This window comes from Harmonia axyridis, chromosome 1 (genome assembly GCF_914767665.1).
Source record: "Harmonia axyridis chromosome 1, icHarAxyr1.1, whole genome shotgun sequence".
Taxonomy (NCBI): Eukaryota; Metazoa; Arthropoda; class Insecta; order Coleoptera; family Coccinellidae; genus Harmonia; species Harmonia axyridis.
In genome coordinates, this window is record NC_059501.1 from 72256610 (window position 1) to 72276816 (window position 20207).

The following is a 20207-nucleotide window of genomic DNA, read 5'->3' on the forward strand; positions in this document are numbered from 1 at the left end:
ATGAAAATCCAAAATTATCATATAGATCTCGATAGTAGGCTGTGATAAATTAATTAATTATAAGTTTTGGTACTTATTTACTTCATCTGCAGCGAAGATTAATAAAGATTCGTTAAATTTCCGGTATAATCATCACAAAAATGATGGAATAAAAGAAATACCTTGTATCTCGAAAACAATTCGTTTGCGGGATCATTAGGGATTCACAGCTCATTAACTTGATATTCAATCTACTTTACTTGAGCTTGACCTGAAATCAACTCAAGTTCAAGACAAGTTGTAGTTTTTCAATGTCAAGTCAAATATTTATTTATTAAGTGACTAAAGTTAAGTAGACTTAACATTAAAAATCTACAACTTGAGTTGATTTCAAGTCAAGTTGCTTGAATATGAAGTCAAGCCGTGAATTCCTAGGGGTCATGTTTATAGGACTTTTTTTCATTGAAATTTTTCAAGGAATCTCTCATTTTCCTTTGAATCTCAGATCTAGGAACATACTGTATAAAACGAAAAGAATAAATCGAAAAAATCTCTTGGAAATTAAAAAATTTCACTGTCTATCTAGTCTAGATACATAATGGAATTAAATCGGTTTGTTATTCAGTACTGAAGGGTCTTCCATTAGGAATTATATAATTTGAAATGGTGATAATAACAACACTGTGTATTATTTCATGGAAATTTTACGTCATTTTTGTACAGTAGGTTATGTCATTTGATCATGGAAAGATACACGTTTCCACAATGTAAAGAAGTGTTTTAAATATTTTATCGAAATCTGTACGCATTTGTGAATACTGAGAAAAATTTAAGAAGAATGGACGACAATATTTAGTTAATCGACTAGCTCTAAAACCTCTGTTTCGACAGTGTTCACAAAGTGTTGTTCTCAGAGAACGTATTTCAAAGTTGCTCAGAAAAATCGCTTCCGCTCACTAAACATGTTGAGCATGCGCTTACTAATCATAACAACTGTTGTGTCCGCAAAACGCAGCCATTGAAGACATATTTAAATGTGGTACCAAGTACGATTCAGTACTTGGCACTGGGTAGGTATTGTGGGAAGAAATATTTACTTCCAAATTTATCTACAACACGACGAATTCATTTACTGAATAATGAATTATTTCCTACATTTTTCTCTGTATTCACAAATGAGCACTGAATTTTGTAAAATTCATCAATTTCTGAACGTGGAAGTGTGTATCTTTCAATGATTAAATGGCAGAAAAAATTGAGAATCAAAAATCAATAACCCCAAATCGACAGAATTGAGATTTTGGTTATTGCTATGAAATAATTTCAAGCACTGTGAAAATTTCAAACTGATCAAATCATACGATAAATAGAAGCTTCAAAGAGAATATTGAAAAAAAAAAATCATATTTATAGATCTGATCAGATTGAGATTTTGCGTGTATAAAGGAATAAGCATTTCAAACTCAGTAAATTGAAGCAGCTGAATATCGAAATATTCTAATATTGATGATAGATATACTGAACAGATATTGATAGATCACATATCCAAGCTTGTGGAAATTTGGAAATAAAATAAAAATTTCAACCTTCGTGCAATCGAAATAAATATGAGGAAAGCTCTGACGATTAGAGAAAATCTCCTTCATCCATGTAAAAAGTATTTGGATCTCAGTAGAACACTTCATCACAGGCTTTCTCGAAGATCATTGTTGTCTAAGGAAGCCTATTGATATTAGGATCATCAGAAACCCAGTCAGAAACTAACTAGTGCTTATTGAGAAAGTGGGAACAGCTTTGATTTAGATAATCCAGTAATATCTCCATGTTCAGGATCTACAAGGAAATATTTATTCTCAATTTTTAAATGAGTTCAAAGTCTCCAAAAAATTAATATCTGTATTGACTTTTCATCAAAAATTGGAAGGTATTTTTGAAATTTGCGAGTGATTTTGATACGTGTTTCGGGTTATGAAGATTTCCAAAAAAAAAGACATCTTATATCAACATTTTTTATTAAGTACAAAATAAATACAAAAGTAAAAAAGGAACTATTCACATTCATACATAAATACAAATTTACATCCTACACGTTCACTTTTTATACAATAATACTAAAAGGTTTTCTTGAATGCCACAGTGGAAAGAAAATAAATTATGCACAATAAATTAAATAAATAATATACAAATGGAATGTCATACGTTGAAATTCTTTCCTAGCTATAAAACTATACAATGACTATACATAATATACAATGAATACTGATATTGTCAGTTGAAAAGATCAATATGAATTGAGCTTGTTGAGACTTAATCTAAGAAACATGAACTGTGGATTCGAAGTAAAAATTTTTTTTATTCGTTTTATTCGTTCTGTAATTGCCTTCGAGATTACTATCCGTTAATGACTCAATTTCAATGAAGCTTTACCGATATTTCAAATGTGTATGAAATCTAGCGGTAGAGTGATACTTCAAATTAGCTGTCTCACTATTTTGAAATGAAAGTATCAATGCAGCTCATTTATTATCAGTTTTTGTGTGATTAGCAACTATTTAGACTGTAAAATTGCGTCCGATAAAAACGCCTCTACGCTACTAAGTCTCTCCTCAGTCACATTCACACAAATTTTTTTTGGATCGATTAGGAGAATCGATTATATCACAAATGTCCTAGAAGTATTATCACAGAATGAGAAGACTTATAAAAAATATCATTTAGGGTTTCCTAATTTCTAACACTCTATTGCGGTTGCGTGGTCCCTTCTTCCCTTTGAGTGCCTTGTTTTTCAATTGTGTTAAAAACCATTTTAAATTTTTCAATACTTGGAGGTCGTAAAAAAATGACTCCGTAAGATTCATCTCAGAGGGTAGAGTTATACCCATTTTTTCCAAAGGTATCTTCCTAGTAGTTTGGTTGGGTACAGCTAATTTAACCTCACAAATGAGAGCCCTGAGGTTGTTTTTGGCATCGTAAAGGATTTTGTCCCGTTTGACCTTGTCAAAGTATCCCGGAGATTTAATCGGAGTACATGAAAGTACTTCTAGTGCTCCTGCAAAGTACTGCAAGGTGGTATGAAGCTTCCTCAGTTTTCTTTCCTATAAAGAAAAAAATGAATCAATAAAAATATACAACAACAATTGAAAATTAAAAAATGAATGAAAATTGAATTCCTTGATTGATGTGAACAAATTTTTAAAATAATAATCTACAAGAAATATTGGAAATTTAAAAATGAAGAATCTATTTTTTTTACATTCTGATAACCACAGAACCTGTCATAGAATGGGATGGGATTCCAATCAGAGCAAGTTTGTTCTGTGAAAATGAAATGAAAATTATAATTTTGTTTTAAAACTCTGGAATTCTGATATTCAATAGTCGAATGCGACAAAATTCATAATAAGTTGGCAGCAAAACTTTAGGGAATCTATTGATAGTAAAAATTTTTTGAAGGATGCAATTAATAAGAGTTTTCCAATAGGAAGTTTTCGTCATTTCTTCTGTCATGTGTCTTCCCTAGGTTATGCCATTCAATTATTGGAAGATATACGCTTCAAAAACTTTCAGGAATTGAACAATATTCTTTGAATCAGCAGAGAATTAAGAATATTTCATAGACGACATATTCAAGTCACAATAAAAGAATGCATTTTAGAAGGATTTGAATGTGTTGCCAAGTTCGGTTCAGTACTTGATAGTGATACTCTATTATAGAAAGAAAATTCACTTTCGAGTTTGTTTACAGTACGATGAATAGTGAGTACATACTATGAATAGTATGTCGACTTGAATTTCCCTCAATATTCACAAATTAGTACTAATTTTGATGAGACAATTTTTAAACGTTGTCTAAGCGTGTATCTTTCCATGATTGAATGGCTTAATCTTATGAACATAGATGATATGGGAAAGATCAAAAAATATTACACAGTGTTGCAATTATAACCATTTCAAATTGCATTTTTCCTATCAGAAAATCCCAGTGTTTACGGATGTAAATATTCTCTACCAATTTCCGTCTCGAATCTGATAAAAACAAATCGCGTGAGTCTAGGTGTGTGGGAACCTAATCTCCTTGAAAAAAAAAAGGATTTGTTTTGAGATTTTTTTTTTGAGATGAATTAATCGAAAAATTTGTACGTATCACAACAAGAGTTCAATGAATCAAGGAAACCTCCAATAATTATGGAATTCTTTACGTGGTACAAAGAATAAATTAGAACATGAATGTTTTTGTACGTTAATTTTTTTTTTGAAGCAAAATGATATTGATAGAGACCATGGTTGTGTAATTCGTATCAAATTGATATTTCAAATTATACAAATGACTCTTCATCTGCACTAGTGTTGAAAGTGAAAGTTAAATATTGCTAGTTGACTCCAGTTGAACATGAATTTAGAAAGGAAAATTTTGATAAAAAAAAATAAATTTCTACTTACGAATCTTCTGGGATGGCTAATATTTCTGATCATCGGGACAACATTCAGCCATTGGAGGTTTTGGCGATGGTATTTGAGATTGTGAGTCTGTTGAAAAATAAAGAACGATCATTAATCAATCAATGATTTACACTTCATACCAGTAGTCAAAGAATCGCTACTGCTGATAGAAAAATCTCTTTCCAAGTTATAAGTGAAGTTGAGAAATATCGGTCTCAGGAACACAAAAACTTAAAGATAGGCAGTCTAAGGGCAGATATTTTGGAGTGGTATATAAGATCAACTGTAATGACTGTAATGCTTGTTACGTGGGCTAAACAGGTCAATATTTGAACAACAGATCGGCTCAGCACTAGAGGGATTGTAGGAATAAAAAGGATTCTACAGCATTGTCTGGTCACGCTTTGTCATCAAAACACAGTTTTGATTTTCAAAATGTTGAAGTTTTAGGTTTGAACTTTAAACGTTGTTTCAAGGAGATGTTATATATCAAAAAAGTGCAGCGTACTGATGTTAGTACACTGTGTATTGCATATTCCAACTTAATACAAAAATGTTGAAAGCAGATTTTACGTTTTACGTGTTTTTGCTTAGGTTCAGTAGAACTAGTTCTCTTTGAATTTTCGAATGACTGTTCTCTGTAAATGAAAATATTTAAGTTATTATTATTCTGACAGTGAGTATCTCTCCTTTTTTCGTTTTGATTGTTCTGTTTTCCATACCGATGTCTTGCTCGATCCGCTTTGATGTTAGATGACTTAGTATTTTTTTTCATTTTTTCGTTTTACATTTTCACTTGGTGTTATCATCTATATATTTGATGTTTTTTAATAGATTATGTAATCATTTTAAGGCACATAAAATTCGGTTTCTCCATGTTCATGTGTCACTGATTGTAACTTAGCGTTGTGAAAGAATGGAGTGGAACTTGTTCATTTTTTGATTTTTTGTGTTCCTAAGACCGATATTTCCCAAATTTAATCGCTGCTACGTTTGATCAAAGATTCAATTTCTAGAATTGTATTTACCTCATTGATGTACAACCTTCCTAAATCTTTCAGGAGGCCTCTACTTCTGTTGATGGACCCTCTGAGTTGCTCCATTACGAATCCTCTATGCTCCTTCACACTTCTACCATGTCTGAATTTCTCCATTTGGACGTGTACTTCGGTTTTACAGGGATCTGTCCACCACTGAGTTGTATTGCATTCTGCAATGCAAGGCGTGATAGACCCTATCGCCATTAGCATGAAGAGGATGGAACGAACGCCTGCGAAAAAAAAAATTATTCAATTTCAAAAAAGTCTCCAGAAACAATTAATTTGATTGTAGTGATTTCACTACTACAAAATTTTGTTGCTGCGTTGCGATTGCTTCAGTTAAATTATTCAATTTCAGTTCATTTTTGGATTCATAATCATCGAGCTGATTGCTCGATCACAGTTTTGAGAAATTTATTTTTTGATAAATCCTTAAAAACCCCGAGAAAATATCATCCATTATCAAAATCTAACAATTGGTATTAAAACACAATTATTCTTGTACGTCAGAATAATTCACTTATGGTTCAGTGCGATGAGTATAGAAATTCATATAACATTTGACGTAGGTAGGTACTTCCTATAGTTCCGCACAAAATATAAATTATTTATACAATCCGTTTATATAAAGCCGAAACAATGTTAGAAATAGTAGCAATAACTCTCATTTTCTTAGTATTAATTTATGGAATTCATCAAAACAGTTCAAATAAACGTAACAACTATAATCTAGGTACTATTATAAATACTAGATAGGTAGAAATATCTATTTTAAGATTAATGATTTAACACACAAGAATGAATTTGATGTGAATTTTTCGAATAGGAAATGGTTAATTATTTTATAGATCTCTTGAATTATAAGTTATTATAATTATTGAAATGCAGTTTTAGTTATATGTTCTTCCCATTGAATATTTGGCGCCAAAATAATGTAAGCTGCTCTATTCAATTATTAATAATCTATTCATATCTCAATCTGAAAGGAAAGAGTTGACTTCCAAGGAAATATTAATTAAATAACACCTACAATTTCTGAGAACTGATTAGGAAGAAATAGGAAACAAATATCAGAATTTAATTTTTGGTATCAAAAAAATAAGAAAATTGAAGAAGAATTTCTTTCAGAACAAATCTACAGAAAAATAAGATTTTAAAACGAAATGTCTCACAAAATGTTTCAAAATAAATGAGTGAACACTTCAAATTGTGAAATGAAAAGAAAAATGTAAAATGAACAAAAAATACAAAAAAGGTAGGTAATAGTCACCAACTAGGGAAATACCTGACCAATCAATCATTTAAAGAATAAAAATAAAAAAATTCAAGATATTGACAGAAGAAGGAAATAAAGCCACTATAATATAAAAGTAAAAAAAAAGAAAACCGGTGCATAAAAAGGTGTAATGAACTCACTGTTAACTCTGGTCGCTAAACCAGGTATCCTGGTCGGTTGGCAAAACATAACAAACAGCACCTCCCCCAACTTAACATTGGTAGTACCCACTCGAAAAATGGTACCCGTTCAATTTCGCGAACTTACACGGACGACGGTCAGACTCAAACTGAAAACTCAACCCGTACACGCGCAAAGCTCAACGTGATGCCACTAAAAATCGAGCTTCTCTACTCTAGCGATGTCCTAAGAGTACCTTCTAGTTTCGTAGTACGTGTGAGATAGGTTTTGCGATCTCTTTTATTTGATGGATATGACACACACCACGATGTTGAAGACAAATGTTAAGGCGGGGCGTGTACGGGAGAAGTCTTCGATTATTGGCCGGTTGAGAAGTACTTGAATAGCGCAGTACTACCTGGTCTACCCATGGAAATAGTGGAAGAAGTATACAATAAGCCGATAACACAATTGTCGCATTGTTCTTTTGTAAAATTTACTGAGGTGCCGCAAAATGCTTTCCTATTGGAGTTTGGTACCGTTGGTAGAGGGGGTGGTACCGTTGTCGACAAGGTACTACCTGATGGTGAAAGGAGAAATGGAAAAAGCAAAACTAGTTCTCCCTGACATAATTTCAATGGCAGTCTATTTTTGAAAGGTAAACCCAGTCCGAAAAATAAAATAGTGACTAAACAAACGCAACTAAGTGCACGATATTAGAGAAAATCTTCGTCTTCATATTCAAGAAAATATGTTAGTAAAAAATGAAACATACCTTTTGTAAAAGTGTTCAAATGCAATGCTCATAATATCAAGATTTTCTTTATGTTGGAGACTCTTCAGGAATTATATCAAAACTAGTAGCTGGTTTACACATTTGTCGGTAGGCTTTTAAAATTTTGCCTCATTTTAATAAAATTTTTATTTCGAGAAAATTAATGTATTTATGTATATGAAAACTTACTGCTTCGTATCCTTATAATTCCGATGATGAATTTTATAAAATTACAAATATAACAACTAGAGTAAAATGAAGATTTTTTCTATTTTCAATTGATTGAATTCGTCTCGAAAACTATAAACTTCGGCTAGAAAAAATTCTTATAGGAAATTAAATTCCTTAGAAAATAGGTTCTTCACAATTATATTTTTATTTTAGAAAGTTAGGTTTGGTTAGGTAAGAAGGCGGATTTACACATTTGCTGGTAGGAATACAAATTTTGCCGCCCAAACTTTCTCATAAAAATTACATTTTTATTTTGAAAAAAACTAATGTATTTATGTGGGTATATGAAAACTCACGGCTTCTAATCCTTTTAGTTCCGATGATGAATTTTATAAAATTACAAATATAACAACTGGAGTAATAATGAAGATTTTTTTCCATTTTCAATTGATTGAATTCATCTCGAAAACTATATACTTCGGCTAGAAAAAATTCTCATAAGAAATTGAATTCTCTAGAAAATAGGTCCTTCACAAATATATTTTTATTTCAGAAGATTAGGTTTGGTTAGGTAAGAATGCGGATTTGCACATTTGCTGGTAGGTATACAAATTTTGCCGCACCAACTGACTCATATAAATTGCATTTTTATTTTGAAAAAACTAATGTATTTATGTATATGAAAACTCCGCGTCCCAATCCTTGTAATTTCGATGATTAATTTTATAAATAAGATAAAGAGTAATAATGAATATTTTTTTTATTTTTGTTTTGTCAATATTCATTTTGTATTGTCAATTGTATTTCATCTCGAAAACTATTAACTCTAAGCATCCGGCTGAAAAAAGTTTTCATAGAATATTAAATTCTTTAGAAAAAAGAGTCCCTAGCAAATATACTATTATCTATTTCAGTAAATTAGGAGAATGGAGAGTGATTTCTTTGGCAAAATCTCCTAGCATACTAAATTAGCTGAATATGCTTTAAAAGAAGAAAGGCGCAATTTCTATCTCCTTCAAGCGGAGATATTAAGATAACTGAAGAAAAAAATATGTTTTTATGGTCTAATTGCGTAGAAGAATTTCAAATTTATTAGAGGATTTCTTTAATGATTTCAACAACATTAGGTCTATTTTTTCAATTGTGTACCTATCACAGAAAAATTTTGGCCGAATATCCCGCCCCTAAATTAAATTTTGTAGTTTTTTCCAAACCAACAATTAGGACGGTATATCAAAAAAATCCCAAGAATTACACAATAAGGTGCAAAAACCAAAGTTATTGATTGTTTTCAAAGTAAACCCATTCCAATAAGATTCACTCACGCCAACGAATGAGCCTATCCTTAAAATGCATTCTTACTTCTCAGTACTTGACGTGAATTTTCCTTGTGAAAACATCATTTTACGTTATAGTATGGAAGAATCCAAAACCAGTTCTCTGTTGAAGTATTTTATAACATTTCCTGAACTGAAATTCCATTTGCAATACAAAATTGAAGATAAATTTTGTTCGTTATTTCTAACATTCTAAAAACCGCTAAGCACCTTTTTGAGATAACTGATAAATTGAGGCACTGTAAACAAACAAAATGACAAATTATTTCCATAGTTGCGTAGATATTTCTAATGAGGCGAATATCCAAATTGTAAACAATTTTCAATTATGTTCCACAACCAGCAAAATGGAGCAAATTTCATAAATGCCGACTCATTAGTCACAAATCGTTCACAGTTGAGTAATGAAGGCAATTCATCTTAAAGAAGCAGATCTGAATAGGGTATTCTAATCATTTTCACATTAAAACTGAGATATTTCAACCGACTTCTTATTTCCTGGTGGTAAGTCGATAACGGAAAAACATTTCGAATTTCATGTAGGTATTTCAACAAATTCCTTTATAATTATTCGTGAATAACAAAAAAACTAGAAAGAGACCCCAATGAATTCAAAAAAAGAAGGAGAAAAATGGGTCATTTATATGCGGCCAATTCTTTAGAGATTTCAGAAAACGTAGAAAGTAAATAGCAGGATATAAGTTAGATCTGAATCGATCGAAAATAAGACTAGATACCTCGTCAGGAACATCTTCTGTAGCTATTCATTGAGATATGAAGAGTACTTTCGAATATTTTTTATGCGAACTACTTTTTGGCGACATATTCAACAGATGTGTTGAATTCTGAATAACCTTGCTCTTCGCAAGAAACTAAAATTTTTGCTATTTTCTCTCTCTCTTTCCCTCTTTCGATATGAATCAATTCAATTTTTTTAGCTTAATCCAAAGATAAGTCACTAAAAACAACATCTCCTTAATCGGACATGCAGTTTTTTAAGATTGACTCACAACAGAAATAATTCTACAATATATGGAAGTCACTCGAACAACGCTGATAATTTGAGGCAATTATCATAATAATGTAGGTACCCAATACTTGATCTCTCTGTAGAAACTTTTATTTTTCTTTAGGGAGGTTTCATGCCAAATTTGAACCTGCTAGTAAGTAAGTAACAAATAGCTTTCAGTAGTGAAGTTATGTCATCTAAATCAACCTTATATTTTCGTTAATAACAAATTTCAAAATCTTGAGAATATTTATATAATTTTCGACAAAATAAGGTCGAGTTTTATCACAGAGTTAATAAATCCAAGTTTTGGACAACAAGAAAAAGTCAAGTTGAAAGTGGGCATCTTTGTTTTATTATTTAGTTATTTTTGACTGCAAGAACATTTCCAATGAAAATTTATACTTATCAAATGTTCTTTGCTATTTGATGACTATATTGTTCTGAAAGTTAGAGTGACATCGAAAAAAATTATATTTTGCACGATCCTGTATTCTGCAGAAAACAGGATATATAATATGAAAATGAACAAAAATTACTCTAGGTCAGGTAAAAATATGAAAATGAACAAAAATTACTTTAGGTTAGGTTAGGTTACCGTAGTTATCCATGGATAACTTACGGTATTTGTTGTAAATACCTAACCTAAAGTAATTTTTGTTCATTCCTGTTAACATATACCGGGTGGCCCAACACGTATCCCATTTTGAAGGAGTAAATTAAGATCTTTTGAAAACTTTTTTTCGCGATGTGTATAGGGCAATCCGAAGCACAATTTGAAATTATTATTATATCAGCATAGTGTTCGAAAACAAAGATACAGATTTTCTGTATAATCCAGAGTTGAATTTTTTTCTGTATAGAAGAAGCCAATATGTCTACCTGAAAAAACATCGTTTCTATCGGCGACGTACCTACCTGTATCTTCACCAATTACAAAAACCTCCATATTTTCAATTTTTCTAAGGTATAAAATGATCTTAACAAAACTCATCATTATTTGAGCTTGCCATTCCATGTTTTAATTCATATACAGGGCGTTACATTAAAAGAGTGCAACTTTGGTCTACCTATACCGTTTTTTCCGAACACGCTGAATATATACAGGGTGATTCAAAAATGTGTACCGAGCTTTCTGGGGGTGATAGTACATTGAAAAATAAGTGTAATTTGATGGATGAACTTCTGACCCAAAATGCTTATTAAGTGAGATATAGCCTTCCAAATTTGATAAAATTGAAAGAATTTCTCCGCATAACTTCTTGCCTAAATGTATGTTGTTGAAATACATTTTAATTACACTTCTATATTTCTGATATAATTATTATAAAGGGTGTTTTTAGAGTCATGAATTTTTCGGACAATTTTTATGGTTATCGATGAATCTCACGATGAATGAATCTGCTGATATCAGGTGACTAAAAAACTGAAATATCTCGAAAACGGTCCAATTTTTGTATTTGGATGAGAGTACCTTTTTCATGTAATTTCGCTCAATCGAATGCTCTTATTTTTTCACCAAAACGAATACAAAGATAAAAGCTGTCCAAAAAAAACATGACTCACCCTCTAAAAACACCCCTTATAACTATATCAGAAATGTAGAATTGTAATAAAAAGATGTATTTCAACAAGATACATTTAAGCTCGTAATTTCAATCTAGTGACATTCACCATTTAGAAGTTATGCGGAGAATTATTTTAACTTTATCAACTTTGGAAGGACATAATTATCTCTCTTAACATGCATTTTGGACCATAAGATTATTCATCAAACTATACTTATTTTTCAATGTACTTTTACCCCCAGAAAGCTCATCGCACATTTTGGACTCACCCTGTATATCTTCCCTTTAGTCGTCGCAAAAAAATTTCAATAGTATATTCTAAAACAAGTTGCAGAATGGCTCCTATTCCAACACGAAAGTAAAATTGAATGTAAAAATGAGTGTTGGAATTTACTTCTACAACTCTATTTCAGTCAAATTTTATGAAATATTTTTGAAATTCATTGAAAAATTCAGATTATATATCCTAGTGACTTTTGTATTGTAACTTAGCAGTTGGTCTGTCTGTTACGAAAATTGACAGATTACGGAATTTGAATATGAATCGTACGTTTCGAATTTTAAAGTAATATATAATTACGCATTAAATTCGTGAATTATGATTGACAAAATGGATTTAACGTCACCAGAGTTGAGAGAAATTGCGAATAATATTGTAAATCATTCCACTATATCCAAATTAAATTATATTGACAATTATTGACATTTGTTGAAATTTGATAGGATTGAAAGTCATTATAGACAACCACAAAACGAAAAATATAACTGAAAACGATGCTGTAATGAGTTCATTACAGCATTGTTTTCAGAACTGCAATGAACTCATTACGATACTGAAATAAAGAAAACATCTTTATTTACATCCTTAAAATGAGATTTGCATCTGTGGTAGGTCACCGGTACAGTTTTTAGATCCTTTAATACCGCCTATCGTTTTCGATCGGTAAAATATGCTTACCGTTCTTGATACATAATATACATCGTAACCGATTCGTAGGAATCTCCCGTACATCAACGATCCGACACTTAACCGCGTTATAGTGGCTCAGATTTAACAAGTACAAAGAAGATACACCGCGTTGCAGCCCCAGGCTCCGGAATCTACCGGAGGCCAAACTTCTGACTCCGGTGGTCCAGACCGACATTCGTCTATGAGCAAGTGGCCTATCGAAAATCCGAGCTTCAAACCTCGTCGGCGAGTTGGATCTTGGATCGGACGTAATATATGGTGTTTCGTTTTTAATAAACCTACCTATGGGTTGTTTAAACTAATAGGCGAAGCCGACAACTAATTATAATGGTGTTGTAAGTTTTTTTTTCCTGCCGTCTATTTATATTACTATTATCACTTCGGTCGGATTGGACTCGGAGCGTATTTAGAGGAGGCTGTGGTTTTGAGGAGGTCTGTCGTGAATCATTATTGTTTCATTAGATGGATTGGTATGTTGAGGATGAATTGATTTTGGGCCATGCGGATGCTTTCTACACCTCATCCAATTGTAATTCAGAAAAGTAAATTGAATTTCAGAAGATGAAAATTGTAATTCAGAATTCGGGATAGGGAATTTGAAATTCAGTAAAAGAACTTTTTCTCCGATTGACAGCAAATATTGATTATGCAGACACATATCAATCAGCAAAAGTATTACTTTTCCTGCCTAGGCACTTGAGTAACTACTTTCCTGGCTAGGCAGGATTCTCAATGCGAATAAAACATTCGACATTTTCTGACAATCAATATTTTCTGCCGCCTTCCTTATTTCTGGAGGAGTAAGTACTTCTAAGTCGCTTTTACTGTCCCTAATAAAAATATATTCGATATTTTTTCGAAAAATTGTCGGTTATTTCATATATAATAAGTTGTCAAACTATAATTTTCTGGACATATACAGGGTGTTTCCTAAACATGCGGCAAAAATTCAGGGGGTTGTTCCTTGGACAATTATAAGAATATTTTGTCCTTGGATGCTTTTTGAAAAACCTCTTTGTTTCGAAGATACAGGGCGAACAACATTTTTCATATTTTTAAAATTAATAATAGTTTAAATAAAAATGCGTACCGCACTGTGTTTACTAAGTAGGTACAATTTATTTTTAAATTTGTTTAACAACATTCCAATTACTAAAAACGGCCAGTTTTTTGACTAAAAATTGATAAGTGCAGATGGTAAAGGAATACAGATTAAACACGGATCATTGCTGGGTGTAACTTAATAAGAAATGATCCTGGTGTTTTTGAAAGGGTTCGGCAGTCAATGAGGAGAAGATTGGATGCTTGTATGCTGGCTAGAGGTGGTCATTTTCAACAGTTTTTGTAGGTTGAGTTGAATTTTCATGTAATTTTTCATAATAAAATGTTATTATCTGAAATTTTGTTTCCCCTATATCTTCGAAACAAATAGGTTTTTCAAAAATCATCAAAGGACAAAATATTCTTAGAATAGTCCAAGGAACAACCCCCTGAATTTTTGCCGCATGTTTAGGAAACACCCTGTATATTTCTATAGTAACCAACAATTCCAACAAGTTCGATTTCTATCAAATTTCGTTTTAATTTATATCTACAGGCAAAATTAAAAGATTGTGGGAATTGTAATAATTTGCAAATTCAATATCCTACATGTATAATTATAAACAATCGAAGAAAAAAATACATGTTATTGTATGTTATGTTGATTTGAGTTCGAATCCTCTACACTATATTCAATTATAATAAAAATATCAATTTTATCATTCGTTTTTTTGAAATTTTTCGATAAAATAGTTTTAAATTATTCGCAGTGATTTATTTTTGTTCGATATTTTTGTTGAAAGGGTTTATTATTGAAAAATTGTGAACAAACATATGTTGGACCTAAATATTATGAGATAAGATAGTACCTTGTTGAAGTTAATTACTTATCAAACCTTATCTATGACGTATTTTTAATTGCGGTTTCTTCTGCGGATATTCTACTCTGCAGCATGGCGCCAAAATGTGAATAAGCTATTGTGTGAAATTTGATGATATACCTAATGGATTATGGGAATTCACACTTGAGGTTTATTTACTTATTGAGAAATCCATTCATCGAGGATTCCTCAATCGTGAATAGAAATTTTAAAAATTTCAATTCACATACGTCATTGATTGTGTGGAACATCAAAATTTTAACTGAAAACAAATCAGTACATAAGATATAGCGAAGAATATGATGTTGAGACACAATTACGAAAAAAGATCTAGAACAATAAAAATTTACCCCAGGAAAAATTAAAAATCTCAAATTAATTTCAAACTTCGGGAGGAATTGAGCACAGAGTTTTCTATTGAAATGCTTTCCACGGAATTGACGTTTGGACTGACCACAAAGCTCAAAATTATAAAATGGAAATGATGTATGTTTTCAGTCAATTTCTTCAAATGATGGACTTTATTCGACTTTCTTATCAAGGAAATAAATAAATAAAATGGCTGATACTTGGTAATGAATGAAGAAAATACAAAAAGAAGTTATTCCTTCCAATATTTTGATGTTGACTTGAAAAATTCACATCAGGAAAAAATCAACGAAATCAAATTGGTTTCAAACCTTTGCAGAAATTGGGCACTGAACTTTTTTGACTTTTGAACTAATCACAACGCATAAAATTATAAAAAAGATTCACCTTTCAGGGAAGCTGTTGATGACATGATGGATCACAAAAAACACAATGAGGTGAAATGGTCTCAATTTTCAAGGAAATCTATCGAATGTTCTGGAATTGTCCTTGAAACAACGCGCGAAAATGAATTCAGTACAAATTTCATAGGTTAGCTTAGGTTCAGAAAAAAAATGGTACAAATTTTATAGGTAAGGTTAGTTTCAGAAAAAATTGGGACAAATTTCATAGGTTAAACGATGCAAGTTTTCAGTTAATTCCTTTAAATAACGCAGAAGGACTTTGTTCGACTACAATCTCATTTTCTCATTAAGGAGTTATTCCTTCCAATATTTTGATGTTGACTTGAAAAATTCACATCAGGAAAATTCAGCGGACTCAAATTGATTTTAAACCTCTGCAGAAATTGGGCACTGAACTTTTTTGACTTTTGAACTAATCACAACGCATAAAATTTTAAAAGAAAATAGATTCACCTTTCAGAGAAACTGTCGATGGCATGATGAATTTCAGAAAAGCACAATGAGGTGAAACTGAAATGGTCTCAACTTATATAGAAATCTGTAGAATGTTCTGGAATCGTCCTTGAAAAACGCGGTAATCTATCGAATATTCTGGAATTGTCCAGAAAAACGCGGGAAAATGAATTTGGTACAAATTTTATAGGTTGAACGATGCATGTTTTGCTTCACTTCCTTTAAATATTGGAGTAGGACTTTGTTCGACTTCAATCTCATTTTTTTATCAAGGAGTTATTCCGTTCTAATATTTTGATGTTGAATTGAAAAATTCACATCAGGAAAACTCAACGAACTTAAATTAATTTCAAACCTCTGCATAAATTGGGCACTGAACTATTTAGACTTTTGAACTAATCACTACGCATTAAATTATAAAATGGAATAGATTAACCTTTCAGGGAAGCTGTTACTGGCATGATGGATCACAGACACACACAACGATTTGAAATTTGAGCTCCTCTCTATTTACAAGGAAATCTATCCATTGTTTTCCGATAACATGCATCCCGATAACATTTTATAATTGTCCGAGGATTTTTTTAGTATAAACGCGGTAGATTAAATTTGATATAATTTTCATTTTTTATAAGTTATATTTATTTGTTTTACTAGGCAGCAAAGAAGTAGATTGACTGCCGCAGCTGATAGTTCATAGCCAACGTCAACGTCAAAATTTTCAGTGATAAAATAATCGAAAACTTCTACTTTTCCTCCTAGGAATTGTCCAGTATAAACTTGGGAAAATGCATTTGACACAACTCTCAATTTTCATAGGTAAGGTTAAACCACTCCTCTCTATTCAAGAGGAAATCTATCCATTGTTTTCCGAAAACATGCGCTCCGATAACATTCTAGAATTCTAGGAATTGTCCAATATAAGCTCGGGAGAATAAATTTGACACAATTTTCAATTTGCATAGTTAACGGTTTTTTTTCAAACGTACAATAACAACGTCATAGTTTCACCAATAAGAACATCGAAAAGTTCTAGCAAAAGTATAGCCTAGCAATGATAACTATCAACTTTTATACATGTTCATTAAAATCAATTTAGCATAACAACTGTAACTATAACTTAGTTTTTGAACCACGTTTGTGATTAAATTGATCTTAATTCAAGAGCCTTAGATTTCACAGATCTGAATCCCAAACTAAAAATATTGTTAATGTTTTCAATTCACATGTTTTTGAAAAAAAATGATTTTTGAAAATTTTCGGTTTGGAATAATTAAATATAAACTCATTGAGACAGGAATTCAATTATTCATGTACAAGGTGTCCCAAATTCGATATTCGCAACTCAATAACTATAAGACTAAGAAAAAAAATCTTTTAAGACCCCGATCTCTGATGATAACATCAATCAGATGATAAATATTTTGCTTTGCTCTCAAATTGCAGGGTGTTCCTGAAAAAATGACTGTTTCGAATATTTCATTTTCTATTCGAATTATTGGAAAAATTAAAAACAGATTTTTTTATTGATTTCAAAGGTTTATATGATACTTAATAGTTGATTGAGGAAATAAATACCTATTTTAGAGATATAAAGTAAAGTTGGTGTTTTTCAAATGGGACTCTCTATATTCTTATTTTTAGCATATTTGTCGAAAAGCATCCCATTACCGGTTTTTGAAATCCGTTTGAAATATATTAAGTTTTTCGAGTTTCATTCATTGATGAGGACACCTTACATTTAAATATTTCTCATTTATTTCGAGATTATATTCATATTGTCATTGCGTCCATTATATAATTGTAATCAAATCATACATAGGATGTCCCTTAAAAAAAAAACACCAACTCTCTCATCTACATCTGTAAATAAGTAATTAATGTCTATGATCTGTTATGAGTATAATTACCATAAAAATTACTCATTTTAGAATTTAAAAACCAATATATAGTCATTTTTCATAAACGCCCTGAAAGTCGAGAACGAATCAAAATATCTATGATCTGCTTTATGATATCCTATTATTTCGAAAAAAAATCAGGGGTCCTTGAAGTCTTGCAGTTCTCGAGATATTTCAGAGAGCTCCGAATTTGGGACACCATGTTCTTCCTTGAAGAAACAAATATGGAAAATGTTGTGAAAAAATAAACCTCCGTAATATCTCTAGGAAAATCTATCACGATGAGACGTACGTCTGTGTTTTCCCACAGAAATTATACAAACGCATGAAAATCAAGATCAACAAATTCTTCCAAATAACTTAAAGATATTTGCTTGTTATCAGGGTATCATATGAATATCCTAGCGCTTTCGCCATTTAGTACTAATAATGTATGTTGAAACACTGGTTCGATTTCAGTTCCTTTCGTAATTCTTATCGGTCTAACATACTACAGCAATATTGGTGTAATATTGACTGAAATGTTGAAATTTTTTGATTGACTATAAAATGATGGTATTGCCAATCTTACTTTGATTCGAAATTGTAAAAATTGTATGAAAAGAAAATTTCATCATGAAATAATTCTAATACTCGTATTAGAATTCGAGTATGCCTCGAAAAATATTAATAATGATATTTTTGTTGTTATTTGAGCGATATTGAGTTCAATCAAAGTAAAGAATAATTTCTAGGATACGCAAATAAACATTCGTGAAACTACCGAAAATAGCACACACAAGTCTGAGTTATTGTTGACATTTTGTTTTGAAAATGGAAAGTTGTGTTTTAATACAAAAACACATCGAATCATGAATCAGTACATTATTGATGGTAACCAAAATGGAATTTAAAAATTTATAGCAAATAATTGAGGATATTCACCTTTGAAATAATCGATCAGAATTTAAAACAATATGGCATGTCAGTTGAATTTGAAATATGTATTAATAGGTAACGCATTTTTTCTGAACACAACACGATTTTAAATATGTTCAAGTTGTTCAAATGATTAACAGGACAATGGAATTTTGCTATTGTGTATTGATTACGTTGATTAAATTTTACCTCATTTCGCAACAAAAATTTCTCGTTTCACAAATGAAAAGCGAAAGGAACTACCAAAACTGGTTTTCTCAATCACGAGTGAAAATAAAACCCAAAGCAACTACCAACGTTCAGTTTTACAAGGTGAACAAACCACTACTTTTTTATCAGTTGAAAGGTTAGAATAGTTTAATCACTTCGGATTTTACGGTATAGAGATTTGCTTGTTGCAATAAAATTATATAAACGTGACAATCACATTCCTAGAGAACAATCTCGAAATTCGGAGCTTATCGAACGAATTTCCAAAAATAACGGACTTTGAACACACTCTACTCACCGCGACACAGAACACATACGCGGGGAGCACAGAAACCACACCGAACCATAATAAATATTTAATGCCCGCTTCACACTTCCTAATCGCGAAAAATATTTACCTAAAGATCTATCCCTTCGTCGACTAGCCTCTGCCATGGAACCGGCAAGAAATCCTATTGCAACTGCTGTGTGTGTGTCAATTCACTATTACGATGAAACACGCGGAGACGGTCGCTTATGATTCATCAGATTAACCAACCTTAGTCGTCTATAGGCCGCTTCAGTTATGCGTTTTCGCCGACAACTTACTCATTTTATACATATGCTGATCCAGGAGACAACAGAATCTTAGACATCAACATTGACGGTGGTGGGGGTAAATAGGAACGATCTTATCTGGACCTGTAGGATATCCTGGGCAGGAAAGGGGAATCTGTTCTACCTAGTGTACGGTGACCTTGGCCTTATCGATGCGTTTGAAATAATTAGGCGACTTTTTCGGAATTCGGGGAAGTATTAGACTGATTACCTACATGAGATCTAAGTCATAGATAACGGAATCTGGAGATCTATTTGATTTTAGATTTGGAGGTTACGAAAGTTTGTTATGACAGCGATATCTGATACTCTCCACTAGACGCATCTACTGTGTTTTTGCGCCCTTGTTGCATTGTTGCATTCTGCCAAATATGTGTTTTTTTCCGATTTCAAGCCGAAAATTTATTGGGTTAAACTGACTAATAATAATAGCTTAATTGTCTTACAGTTTCCTTTTCACGGGACAATAATACTGAATACAAGAATTAAAAATGATATCAATCCCAAAATAATAATCCCAAGTAAAATAAGAAATTATACGGTACTGATGATCCCTAACAAGGGTGAAACCGGTATATCGCTATTCTCCCTCGATGACATGCATTCTCCTTGGGTAACTTTCGTTTATGATTCCTGGCGTGGAAATCTTCTGTTTGACAATGGTTATGTTGATGGCATTTTGCTGATGCATTAACCAGATGGATAATTAATATAGTATGATATTATTACACATTTGGAAATTGTACTT

General features: G+C 31.7%; 1 protein-coding gene across 6 annotated transcripts; it reads right to left on the reverse strand.

Moving 5' to 3' along the window:
* Positions 1-1974: 1974 nt before the first annotated feature.
* LOC123684916 lies at positions 1975-19407 on the reverse strand. 6 transcript variants are annotated; one of them, XM_045624439.1, is made up of 4 exons: positions 19261-19407; positions 5448-5689; positions 4420-4506; positions 1975-3074 (listed from the first exon to the last, which is right to left on the reverse strand). In XM_045624439.1, the coding sequence occupies exons 1-4, from the start codon at positions 19295-19297 to the stop codon at positions 2694-2696; spliced, it is 747 nt and encodes a 248-aa protein (XP_045480395.1). In that variant the 5' UTR covers positions 19298-19407; the 3' UTR covers positions 1975-2693. The 6 variants fall into 6 exon arrangements, with proteins under 6 accessions (XP_045480395.1, XP_045480411.1, XP_045480427.1 ...); XM_045624455.1 differs by lacking the exon at positions 19261-19407 and adding an exon at positions 16270-16387; XM_045624471.1 differs by lacking the exon at positions 19261-19407 and adding an exon at positions 16189-16306.
* Between the last annotated feature and the right edge of the window lie 800 nt (positions 19408-20207).